General features: G+C 45.3%; 1 protein-coding gene across 17 annotated transcripts in view; it reads left to right on the top strand.

Annotated features, from left to right (window-relative positions):
* The window catches only part of CELF6 (CUGBP Elav-like family member 6), a gene marked incomplete at both ends in the record, with an annotated part of 109,445 nt that overhangs the window by 91,859 nt on the left and 4,851 nt on the right, over positions 1 to 12,735 (top strand). For 4 of the 17 annotated variants that reach the window (XM_081337757.1, XM_081337772.1, XM_081337762.1 and 1 more), the window contains 4 exons: positions 3,973 to 4,101; positions 4,947 to 5,026; positions 10,542 to 10,685; positions 11,866 to 12,010. In XM_081337757.1, the coding sequence (XP_081193883.1) occupies positions 3,973 to 4,101; positions 4,947 to 5,026; positions 10,542 to 10,685; positions 11,866 to 12,010 (498 nt within the window). Of the gene's footprint in view, positions 1 to 3,955; positions 4,102 to 4,946; positions 5,027 to 10,541; positions 10,686 to 11,865; positions 12,011 to 12,735 lie in introns of all 17 variants that reach the window. The other 13 variants (XM_081337765.1, XM_081337759.1, XM_081337768.1 and 10 more) reach the window with 5 other exon arrangements.

Raw genomic sequence — 12,735 nt, 5'->3', positions numbered from 1 at the left:
GAGCCAGGTGGGTGTGGCCAGGGTGGGTGTGGCCTACTGGGTGGGCATGGCTAGAGTGCGTATGGCCTACTGGGTGGGCGTGGCCAACTCTACATCACTGGCATCAAGGGTGCCTATGGGGGCCTGGGCAGGAGTGGGACAGATCTGAGGGTCTCTGGCAGAAGGAGGGTCTCTGGGCCAGGGCCAAGGCAGTGGGGGCCATTCCCTCACTGTTTCCAGGATGGCTTCACGGGCCACATGAAACCACTTCGCGGGCCGCATCCGGCCCCCAGGCCTTGTGTTTGACATGTCTGCATTAGACTAAGAAGAGAAATTTTGGATGAAATCCTCATTCAGATTAGTTGAAGATTTTGAACCAGTCGTTTGGAACCAGTTTTGGGGGGACATGATAACTGTCTTCCAGTACTTGAGGGACTATCACAGGGAAGAGGGGATTGACTTATTCTTCAAAGCACCTGAGGGCAGGACAAGGAGTAATAGGTGGAAACAACCTGAAAACAAGGAGGAATTTCCTGACAATAAGTTCTATGAAGCAATGGAGCAATGAGTGCTTCATCCCTGGAGGTTTTCCAAAATACAGTGGACCACCATTTGACCAGGATACTATAAGGTCTCCTGCCTTGAACAAGGAGTTGGACTAAGAGACCTCCAGGGTCCATTCCCTGGAGTATAATAGTATAATTCTAACTTTTGAGCCTGGCTTTTCATGCAGAGTTATAGGCATGAAACTAAAATGAGAATAATGATGAACTCTGCTTGGAAGAAATGTGGTTCCTTGGTTTCTAAATGCAATATATAAATGCAGTACAACAATATAAGTAAGAAAGGCAGGGAAGAAGTCAAACCACTCCATCCATCGAAATAAAACCCTAGAGCTGGCAGCTCAAAAGCTTCCCCTGGCAGCTGATAGAATCTTCTTGAGTTGGCTTTGTCCACTCAGGAATCAACAGTTATTCGTGCTGAAAAAGAGAAAGCCGGCACAGATTAAGAAAGGGACATATGAAATGGGGGGGAGCGTGGGATACATTCAGTGTAACAATAGACTGAGATCTGTTTGAAGAGCTGCTCAAAGGATTACTGTCCATTTCAAAGTAGCTTGACTGAGGCACTGCCCAACTTGTGTGTTTTAAAAATAGAGATTCCTGAAAAAGAACAGCAGCGTGGTCGTGAAGCTGCTGTGAGCAGAGAGTCCCAGAGTAGCTGACTGAACAGATCATCTCCTGGTAGTAACCATCTCTATGCTGAGAAGAGACTATAGGTTGCATGTCCATTCACACAACTTGTATTCTTTCTAGTTTCTGATCTAGGCCTCTGCGGGATATTTCACAGGGCTGGGGACAAGAAGGGGCAGATTAAAATTTGCCAGGCCACATTTAAGCACTTCCCAAAGCCACAATGCTGTTAATACACGGATGATGACATTGTCATGCAAACGTTGCCTTCATTAAAAAAAAATTCATGCAGTGGTGGGATTCAGCCAGTTCGCACCAGTTTGGCAGAACCAGTAGCTAAATTTTCCTGTGTTCAGAGAACCAGCTGAATGCACACTGCTTCTGGAAGTGCAGTCTAGGCCTTGGAGGTCTGGAGGAGGCCTCCCAGGCCTAGAACGACCCACCAGAAGTACATGGATGCCACTTCCGGAAGTCCATTCTAGGCCTCGGAGGCCCAGGCCTGCATCCAATAAGAGAACCAGTTGTTCAGGTATTTGAATCCCACCACACTGCCTTCATGCATTTGTGTCTCGATGCCTGATGCAAGTAAGCACGTTGTATTTTCTTTATTCATCCATTCAACAAATCTATATAGCTTGAGGACATGACCAGGCTGTGTTTGAGGGAGGGAGGGAGGGGTCAAATGCGTCATAAGTCTGGAATCCCTTCATGCTCACAAGAGATCTAAATCCAGCCCACCTTGAATTACATGGACTCTTATTTGCTGCCAACTTGCTTTGATTGTTAGTATTTCAGATTCTTGTGGAGAGCTTAAGCTTGCAATAAGCCCTTATATTCTTTGGAACTGCCTGGATTTCCTGATTTTCTGCGCTTGGCAATAGCGGCCCATTTCATGAGAAGTGACTCTGGATGGTGAGCAGTAGTTGTAGCATTTGACATCAGGCATCGAAGCACAAGTCTACACAGGCAGCATTTACGTGATACCCCATGACACGTGTATCACTCTTTTTGAAGGCCGTGTGTTTTATATGAGCCCACGTGATACATTTGTTGTTTAAATCCAAGCTTCAGGCATGCAACCTCAAGCAATTGGACTGCATTTGCACAATTCATTAAGCCGCGTAGAAACAAACTAAAGTTCAGACTAACTAAGCAAGTTGGCCCAGCCTCCCCAAGAAAGCAGGACAACTCGGGATGGTGCATATGGGTGTGAAAAATTCTAGGAGGGATTTGAAAGTGTGCGATTGCAGTCCCCCCCTCCTTTTTTTTTTTTTGCATGGACCGGGCATTAAAAGCAGGGGGGTGCAGACCCTGTTTTAGGTTTTTAACCTCTCCTCCCACAAATTCCTGCAAGAAAGCGGGTCAAGGAATTTGATGCTAGCCCACGCTCCAAGAAGAGGCAATCGTTGTTACTGTGGCTCACTCTGGTTTCGAAGAGAGCGGCTTTATATTTAAGGAGAGGATGGATGAAACCTGATCCCTTAACTAATTTTCTCACCCTCTCCACGGACAAAGCATCCGCCGGGCTGGGCTGTTATTTATTTATTTCCCTGGCTGCGAGAAAGCCACCTTATCTCTTGTGTCAAATGCCATTAAAGCCTAAGGCTGGCGGGGAGCGGGAGAAGAGACAGATGCTGGCAATAATCATGAACGGGTCATTATTTACAGCAGCTCCAATGAGGTTTTGGTTATTTATGACCCTTGAGAAAGCCAGAAAGGGTAGGTTATTGAGGAAGTCAATCATAACCACATAGGAGCTTGTTACTTTATTTAATAGTCTCTTCCTCTGCCGCGCACACACTATGGAGACAGGCTTCCCATAACCTTCAGATCTGCCCGTGTGTCTCTGTCCTATTTATCATTGCTCCATCGTGCTATCTGACACAATTCCAAATGTGACCTCAGTGCTCTACCTGTTGCTATTTTACATAGAACCTAGAATCCTAAGGCAGGGGTAGGCAACCTTGGCTCTTTTATGACTCGTGGACTTCAACTCCCAGAATTCCTGAGCCATCCACGCTGAGGGGAAAGGGAGAGGTTTCCAAGCTGAGACATGCTGGCTCAGGAATTCTGGGAGTTGAAGTCCACGAGTCAGGAGGCACCTCAGATGTCTTCTAGTCCAACTGTTCTGTACCAGCCTGCTACCGGCCCTGCAGAAAAGGCAGGGACAACCCCTTTTGCAAGAAGGCAAGAGGCTGGAATTAAGCCTGCCAAATTTATTGATACAAAAACAAACAAGACACGAACCAAGAAACAGGAGCTTTACAAGCGGTTGCCTTCAGCAAACCAGCCCTCCCACGCATTCCCCTTTTATACAGTTTAGGGTGTGGCTTCTCTCTGCCTCCTTCCGAGGTGCCCCATTGCCTTCCTCTGTTTACTCCTGATTGACTGCCTCCTGTGTTGGGCGTCCTTGAACAGGGCCAGCTGTGGGTCATCTTCATCCACGCTGTCAGGCTCACACAGCTGGGTCTCCGTCGTGACCAGGTGGGAGGGGCCTGGCTAAGGGCTCTCATCAGCAAGCTCTTCAACACCCCCCTCCTCCTCCTCTGAGTCATCCGACCCAACTGCCGAACCCACAGGCTGACCCTGAATCACAACACCAACCACCTGCTCAAGGCAGAAGAGCTTATACCAATAGGGTCAAATAGTTGTCCGATCTCTTCTTGACACCCACAACTCCAGGAGGCAAACTGTTCCACTGATTAATTGTTCTCGCGCTCAGAAAATTTCTCCTTACTTAGGGACTCTGATCATTGCATTTTTCTGTGACTCTGACTAATGAGAGGTGGCTTGTTTTTAGAAGACAGGAAGCTCTTTGTAGGCATGTTGGGGAAACAACAAAGTGAGGACGACGTCCGGCGACTCTTTGAACCCTTTGGACAGATTGAAGAATGCACCATCCTCCGAGGCCCCGATGGAGCCAGTAAAGGTGAGGGGCAGATGAAATGGGAGGGTGGGTCTAAAATGGAAAGAAGGTAAGAGATTAGAATCCATACATACGTCAACGGGGAGTCTACACAGCAGGCACGGAGAACCAGTCTAGAAGGTCGATGGTTATCGATGGGATGTCTAAAGATGTATCCAACCTGCATCCAGCTGATCAACTGTGTTTAATCCATTTATGGATTTGAGCCCATTTCTGGGTTTGCATGATACACTGGACCACTGAATGGCCAAGATCTGCACCAGGGGTGTCCAACCTTGACAACTTTAACACCTGTGGACTTCAATTCTCCCAATATTCCAGCCATCAATGTTGTCTGGAGAATTCTGGGAGTTGAAGTTCACAAGTTCTTTGCTGTAGTGGATTGTGTAGACCAGGGGTATCCAACCTTGTACCATGTAACAGTTCATAGCATCCCATAATAGTCTTAGCATCATCTTGTTAATGCCCAGTTGCATATTCAGGAGGTGTCTTTGCCACTTGATAATGAGTTTTCAGGTTACAAGTAGCTTTCAACTGACAACCACATCGGGTGAGTTCTTGTCTCTGGCTAGTCTGAACTGGTTCTTATCAGAATCTTACTATGGGAATCCTCATTCTTGCTTTGTTACTTCCAAGGAACTAAAAACATCAATCAAAGGTGCTGCTTGTTACTAAAAACAGTTATCAATGAAGCCCTCTTCTCCTGCTCCAATCGTTATAAGGGAGTTAACGTTGCTAGGGATGCAAAAACTAATAATAATAATAATGGTGGTTCTTTAGGCTTTCTTTCAAACTGGATTCAAACCTGAACTGCATTGAACGGAATCGAACTTTTTCCCTCCATCTAGGATGTGCCTTTGTCAAATACGGAAGCCACGCAGAAGCTCAAGCTGCCATTAGCACTCTCCACGGGAGTCAGACCATGCCGGTAAGTGTGGGCCAAAACCTACATCCAGAGGGAGGAATCAGAATCAGAATGGAGCTGTAAGGGACCTTGGAGGTCTTCTAGTCCAACCCCCTGCTCAGGCAGGAAACCCTGTACCATTTCAGGCAAATAGCTGTCCGATCTCTTCTTAAAAACCTCCAGTGATGAAGCACCCACAACTTCTGGAGGCAGGTTGTTCCACTGGTTAGTTGTTCTAACTGTCAGGAGGTTTCTCCTGAGCTCTAGGTTGCTTCTCGCCTTGATTAGTTTCCATCCGTTGCTTCTTGTCCTGTGCTTTGGAGAATAGGTTGACACACACACACCCCTTCTTTGTGGCAGCCCCTCAAATATTGGAACATGGCTATCATGTCACCCCTCGTCCTTTTCTCTAGACTAGCCAAACCCAAACCCTGCAACCGTTCTTGTATGATTTTATGCACACAAAAGGGAAAGGTGCAAGGCACCGTTAGCCACTCTGTCATACAGATAATTCTCGACTTACGATCACTGTCGAGATCAGAATTTCTATAGTTTAGCAAGGCAGTTGGAAAAACAAGTCCTCCTGTCCAATTTTATCACCTTTTCCAGCTCCGAAATGGCATTTTGACATGCAATAAGACCAGATACCGGGCAAACTTTTCATCTGCCTAATGCAGGGGTAGGCAACCTTGTCTCTTTTATGACTCGTGGACTTCAACTCCCAGAATTCCTGAGCCAGCGTGGCTCAGTTTGGAAACCTCTCCCTTTCCCCTCAGCATGGCTGGCTCAGGAATTCTGGGAGTTGAAGTCCACGAGTCATAAAAGAGACAAGATTCCCTACCCCTGGTAATGGATCATTAAGCAAATAATGCGGTTGTTAAGTAAATCCGGCTTCCCCCATTAACTATGCTTGCTGGAAGCAGCTGCGAATGTCATAAATGGCAATCAACACCACCCTGGCATGCTGCAACTGTCACAAACACATGCCAGTTACCAAGCACCCGGATTTTGATCAGATGACCGTGGGGATGCTGAGACGGTCGTAAGTGTGAAGACTGCTTGTAAGACACTTTTCCCAGCGTTGTCGTAACTTTGAACGATCGCTAAACAAATGTCGGTTGAGAACTATCTGTGCAGGAAAGGCCACAATCCCAAAAGCAGGAAGAGCCCAACCAAAGCCTAGAATCCATTTGATTTCATCTGCATTGAATTAAAGTTATACAGAATTACAATTATATTATCTTAATACGATCGCTTTCCACCTATTTAATAATGGCCCCACATATTAAATTAAGCATATGAAAGGTTTGCCAGGCATCTGGCTCTTACTGCAAGTCAAAATCCCATTCAGTTCATGAAAAGGAAATTAACGGTACATTTCCTTCCTTCCCCTCTACCTATCTACCTACCTACTTCCTTCCTTCCTACCTTCTTCTTTCCTTTCCTCCCTCCCTCCCTTTCCTTCCTTCCTTCCTTCCTTCTCCTCACCTTCTCTCTCTCACCCAAACACACATTTTCTCCCCTTTTGTTCCATTGGCTGCTAATTTATCACCTCAGTGATTGGATCAGATTCCTGGGGATCAAGTCACTTGTTGCAAAAAATAACTCTTTGCTGTTTATTCCGATCAGCAGCTGTGTTCTCCAAGCAGGTGTCAGCAGGTAATTGAATCACCGGCTTGAGAAAACTGCCATTTAATTAACAATGAAGGTCATAGTTCTAAATGAGAGGGGGAGGGAGAAGGAGGGAGCAGGATGGCCCCAGGAGTTGTGGTGATTATAAAAGAGGATTGAACCGATCAGCAGTTACAAGGAGGTTGGGCTGACAATGAGGTCCAATGGCCCCAGAAGAGTTTGGAGGGGAACAAAGAGTTTGGAGGGAGGAGGGACGGAAGAAAGGAAGAAAGGAGGTAGATGTGGAGGGATGGAGGGAGAGAAAGAAAAAGAAAAAGAAAGAAAGGGAAGGAAGGAAGGAAAAGAAAGAAAGAAAGAAAGAAAGAAAGAAAGAAAGAAAGAAAGAAAGAAAGAAAGAAAGAAAGAAAGAAAGAAAGAAAGAAAGAAAGAAAGAAAGAAAGAAAGAAAGAAAGAAAGAAAGAAAGAAAGAAAGAAAGAAAGAAAGAAAGAAAGAAAGAAAGAAAGAAAGAAAGAAAGAGGGAGGGAGGGAGGGAGGGAGGAAGGACTGTTGACATCAAAAGAAGACAAATTTCCAAAGGCACAAAAAAAGACCTTTTGAAAATCACCCATCCTCCATCTCTAAGCAGAAGTCCACAAGCATCTTCTCACTGCCCTGCAGGAGAGACTTCTGAAAATTATAACCCAACTTTAAGGTGGTCGAAAGGGTAAACTGTGAAGTATGTGACTGAAGTGTAATCGGGATCACTCTCTTTGTTGTGAAACTTAAGTATAAATGAGGCCAATTTTTTTTAAAAAAAAATCGATCCTGGCCTTGGGAAAAATAGCACACCTGGATCCTGGGATTAAAAATGCATTTCAGAAAATGGCCGTTGCAAGGATTAGTACGTTTATCTCCAAGCTTCCCTCGGCCCCCAAACAGACTGTGGCTGTTTCATTACAGGGACAAAATCAATCGCCTTCCTTGTAAATAAAGATAAGGGTTGTTTTCTTAAATGAGGCTAGTTAGCTGGAACTCATGGAGAGTCAATTCTGGTTGAGATAGCAGAAGTCTCCCATCAATTGTTTCCATGGACACATCAGGCTATATATTGCAAATGTCGGGTCTATGGCAGGTGACTTCAGAACCTATTGTGGTCAGTAAAGTTGGGTGACCAGGGATGGAAACTTTAGGTCTTTCTGAGAAGATAGAAACCAGTGTTGGCTAGATAAGAGTAGCTGCTGGGGGGTGGGGGGTGTTAACTGAATAATGGTAGGTCTAGAAGTCTTTCTTGATGAGATGCAGCCCATTTCTCAAGTAAAAGCTGGGCGAAAAATATCTAGTGAAAAGAAGGATTAGAGGTGATATAATAGCAGGGTCCCAATATTTGAGGGGCTGCCACAGAGAAGAGGGGGTCAACCTATTCTCCAAAGCACCAGAAGGCTGGAAAAGCAGCAACGGATGGAAACTAATTAAGGAGAGAAGCAACCTGGAACTAAGGAGAAATTTCCTAACAGTGATAGCAATTAACCAGGTTTTCTTTTGGAAGGCTTTTAAGAAGACACCGGACAGCCACTTGTCTTGACTGGTACAGGGTCTCCTGCTTGAGCAGCAGGCTGGACTAGAAGATCTCCAAGGTCCCTTCCAACTCTTGCGTTATTCTATTGTTCTGATGTTCACCAGCCCCAGGATTTTGACCCTCCCAACACGAACACAACCTTGCATCCGTGTCTTAAGCCATTCCTTCCAAGGATGAGGGGGTCTGCATGTTTACAGGAGTGCCGCAAAGTGAAGCGATGCGGCAGGAAAACATGGTCCACTCTGGATCTGCACATTAGGATGTTGCACTAAGCCGCAGTGTGGTTTGTTTACCAGGGAACCAGTCTTGCACGAGAGCTTAGTAGGACGTAGCAACGACGTGGTGTATTTGCTTCATGTTTTTATAAGCCAGTGAGAGGAAGCATTCCGCTTAAACGGTTGTGCTCCGTCAATGCAGCATTTTCAGGAAGGACAAAGTAGAATCGTAGGACCAGGACCAGAAAGGCCCAGTTTAGAACATGCATGACATTTGCTACAGGTACAGTTGTTCTCGACTTCCAACTACCGTAGGGATCAGAATTTCCATTGAGTAGTGTGTTTTTAAAAAAATAAAATTTATTGTTTCATCATAGAGAACAAAATACAGAACAGTAAAACAAACCAACAAAAGGAAACAAAAAAAAACATACATTCAACCCTAACGATGACAACAACAACAAAAAATACTGTACAAAAAAGGAGGAAAAAGTGGTCGGCTAAATTCAATATTTTACATGTAGGATCCACCCTGGCTGAGTGCTGAAAGAAGAAAAAAAAAGCAATAAATTCTCCTCCCCCTTTATAGATAGATAGATAGACTAATGATATAAACATGATAGATAGATAGATAGATAGATAGATAGATAGATAGATAGATAGATAGATAGACAGATGATAATGATATAAATAGATAGATAGATAGATAGATAGATAGATAGATAGATAGATAGATAGATAGATAGATATGGACAGACAGATAGAAAAGAAAAAAGAAGAAAAAAGAGTCAACAGGTTGAGCTAAACATTACACTAATCTTCAAATCCCTCTGTTAACCATCTTTTATTATATTTAGCACATAGAAAGTCCACAAATGGTTTCCGGTCTCTTGTACAGCTGTCTAGTCCCTTACCTCTAATCAAGGCAGCTTATTTCACCATCTCTGCTCATTCCGTCAATTTCAAAATCCCTTCTTCAACAGTTGACATCTCTTTTTCTTCCCAGTGTTTGGCACGTACAATCCTAGCGGCCATCACCCCGTGAAGGAATAGCACCCCAAATTGTTTTTCAATTGACTTGTCTATCATACCTAAAAGAAAAGCTGCAGGTTTTATTAATGTTTGTATCTTAATTTTTTATTTTTATTTGTTGCATTGTCATTGTCTGGGATGTTTTCACATATTTGCAGGATTTCCGTTGCTAAGCAATGGTTCTTACGAGAGTCGTACCCAATTTTAGAACCCTTTCCCCCACAGTTGTTAAGCAAACCACATCAGTTGTTAAGTGACACATGGGGTGGCTTCCCCCATTGCTTATTGGACGTCGGCTAGGAAGGCCACAAATGGTGATCACCCTGGGACGCTGCAACTGTCGTAAACACATCTGGGTTACCAAGAGGCCGAATTGTGATCACATGACCGTGAAGGATGCTGTGACAGTTTTAAGTGCAAGGACCAGTAATAAGTCACTTTTTTCAGTGCCATTGTGATTTTGAATAGTTGCTAAGTGAGTGGTTTTAAGTCAAGAACTACCTCTAGCAGATACCAAAGGAAGGGAAGTTCCCAAATAAAGGGGGCGCCCTGATGTCCCAAAGGGGCTTTTTCAGGAGGCAACTGGACTTTCTTTGCTTTTCTTTGAAGACCTTTTGCTTCTCATCCAGGAAGCTTCTTCAGCTCTGACTGGATGGTGGGGAATGGAAGGATTTACATCTCTTGGAGACAGCTGGTCATTTGCATTCTTTCCGAGAGCCGTTGAGGCCACTTGGAGGTTTGTCTGTGTCTTTCAGGTCACCTGAGTAGTGCATATGGGTGTGGAGCCTTCTTGGAACTGCTTTCAGCACACCCAGCACACACTCAAGTGACCTGGAAGTGAAATGTCTTCAAAGAAAAACAAAGAAAGTCCAGTTGCCTTCTGGAAAAGCGTCTTTGCAACAACCATGACCTGGAGGACTGAGAATCTTCATAGACACTTAGCAGGCCACCCTAATCTTCAGCCTTGTTCCCTCTGTGTTGCAACTGCCTTTTCCCATAAGATTCATTTGCAGGACTCCTCAGCTCGAACCGACGCGCCAGTGATGGATACAATCTGCCCCACTCTCTCTGTTTCTGCCTCTGCTTCTTTTCTCCCTCTGCTAGGGTGCATCCTCCAGCTTAGTTGTGAAGTTTGCCGACACAGACAAGGAACGTACTCTGCGGCGGATGCATCAGATGGCAGGACAGCTGGGCATCTTTAATCCCATGACGATCCAGTTTGGAGCCTATGGAGCATACACACAAGCGGTAGGAGATGCTGGCTACCCTGACTGTAGGGCACCATTATTTCCCCTAAAGGTGAAGCAGGAACATTTGGACAAGCCAGAAGATGCTAGTTGGGTGAGGAATGAACCAAGACTTTCTGGTTCTCCATTCTTTCTCCTTGACCTGACGGGAGGGACTGTTGGAGCTAGATGATTTGGACTAAGTCTCGAAAAGTTAAGCAGAACAGATCTGGAGAGTTGTTGTATGGGAGATTCCCCCCAACCCATCAGCTCAGCTGGAAGGAGACTTTTTTTTATCATCAGAGTTGCCACACATCCTTGCTGGGAAGGACAGTGATGAGCACTGCCCTCCCCTGGGCAATGCAAGCTGCTGCGTTGCTAACTGGAAGGAGACAAACACCAATGGTCTTCTGCTGGAGATAGAACAACCATCTATGCTTTGAATCACAAAAAGGCTGGAAAAGTTGGTTCAAATCTCACCTTAGCTGTGATGGTTTTAGAAGGAACTAGACCACAAGATGGGAAGATGAGGTGACCTTCCTCTGTTCTCCACTCCAATTCCCATCAGCCCTAGACAGCACAGCTAGAAAACAGAGATGCCAGACATTCTGGAATATCTGGAGCAAGTCTGGTTCTCCAGCCTGGCCTTAGCACCAATCACTGGTTAGGATGGACTTTCTTACATGGCTCACTGTGAGGGTTGATGAAAGAAGTCATCTCACAGGTGTTTTTCTAAAGGCGACTAGACTTCCTTAGATTTTTCCTTGAAGACAATTCACTTCCCATCCAAGAAGCTTCTTCAGTTGCTTCAGAACTGGAAAAGGTTTGTTGGATGAGAAGTGACACATCTTCAAGGAAAAAAACTAAGGGTCAACCTAGCCTTTTGGGACAACCATGACCTGGGTGATTGAGAATCTCTATAGACGTTGAAGAGAGAGGCTGTGTCAAGGTTGTTGGCATCATTTTGATGTTCCTACGAAGCTAGTCTTCATAGGACTAGAACTTCCTCAAGAAGGCCAACAGGCCAGCCTCCACTTCCTTAGAAGTTGTTCCTGACTAGAAAAAGAAGACCAATCTTCATCAGTGAAGTCCATACTAACGTTGTCCTTCTTCCCCTCTTCCTTTTCTCCTGTCCTCCACTTTCTCTCCCTGGTTGTTCTCCTTCCCTCCTTCTCTCCCCCTGTGTGTCTTCTTTCCTTAAGATAATGCAGCAGCAGGCAGCGCTCATGGCTGCTGCACAAGGAAGTTGCCTCAACCCCATGGCAGCCATCGCGGCAGCACAGATGCAGCAGATGGCTGCCTTCAATGTGAGCGGCTTGGTGGCGGCTTCCATGACACCCTCATCAGGTACGGACGTTCCTTACATGGTCTTCTTGGGGTAGCCAGGAGGAAAAGCCAGATGGAAGTCTGATAAGCCTCAGAGCTTCCTCCACGGTAGATCCCTCCTCAACATCTTCCCATTAGGGAAGATGGCTGCCCAAGGTGGACTTCTTGGACCACTCAGCCTCTGATGAAGCTCTCCTGTTTTATTTTTAACAAGGAAATAGCCCTGACATTGTTGCTAGAAAAGGAAGAACTCAATGTTGATGTAAAGACATTGCCCCTCCCCAATTTCAGCACAGTAGCACATGTGTGCTGGTTTCGTAAACACTAAGTCCTGCTGTAGGATTTGACCTCTGGATTGATAGCAATAGCACTAGCAGTAATAATACACTGCTTCACAGTGCTTTACAAGCCCCTCTGAGTGGTTTACAATGTCAGCATCTTGAGGCCAACAATCTGGGTCCTCATTTGACTGATCTCAGAAGGATGGAAGGCTGAATTAACCTTGAGCTGGTCAGGATTGAACTCCGGACTGTGGGCAGAGTTAGCCTGCAATGCTGCCTTCTAACCACTGCACAGCCATGGCTCCCCCATCCACCAAAATCCATGTGACCCTCAACCTAAAGCTGGTCCTTAAAAACATCTCCAGGCCTTTTGGGGCCCTATTGGTGTTCTGTTAATTAGGACACTGTTATCCAGATGTTTTATCTTCTTTCTGGATTGCTTTTGTTTGGCTTTGTTTTATGACC

Source organism: Vipera berus, assembly GCF_964194415.1.
Source record: "Vipera berus genome assembly, chromosome: 12".
Lineage (NCBI taxonomy): Eukaryota > Metazoa > Chordata > Lepidosauria > Squamata > Viperidae > Vipera > Vipera berus.
The sequence above is the reverse complement of the archived record's forward strand: the minus strand, read 5'-3'. Positions and strand labels throughout refer to the sequence as shown.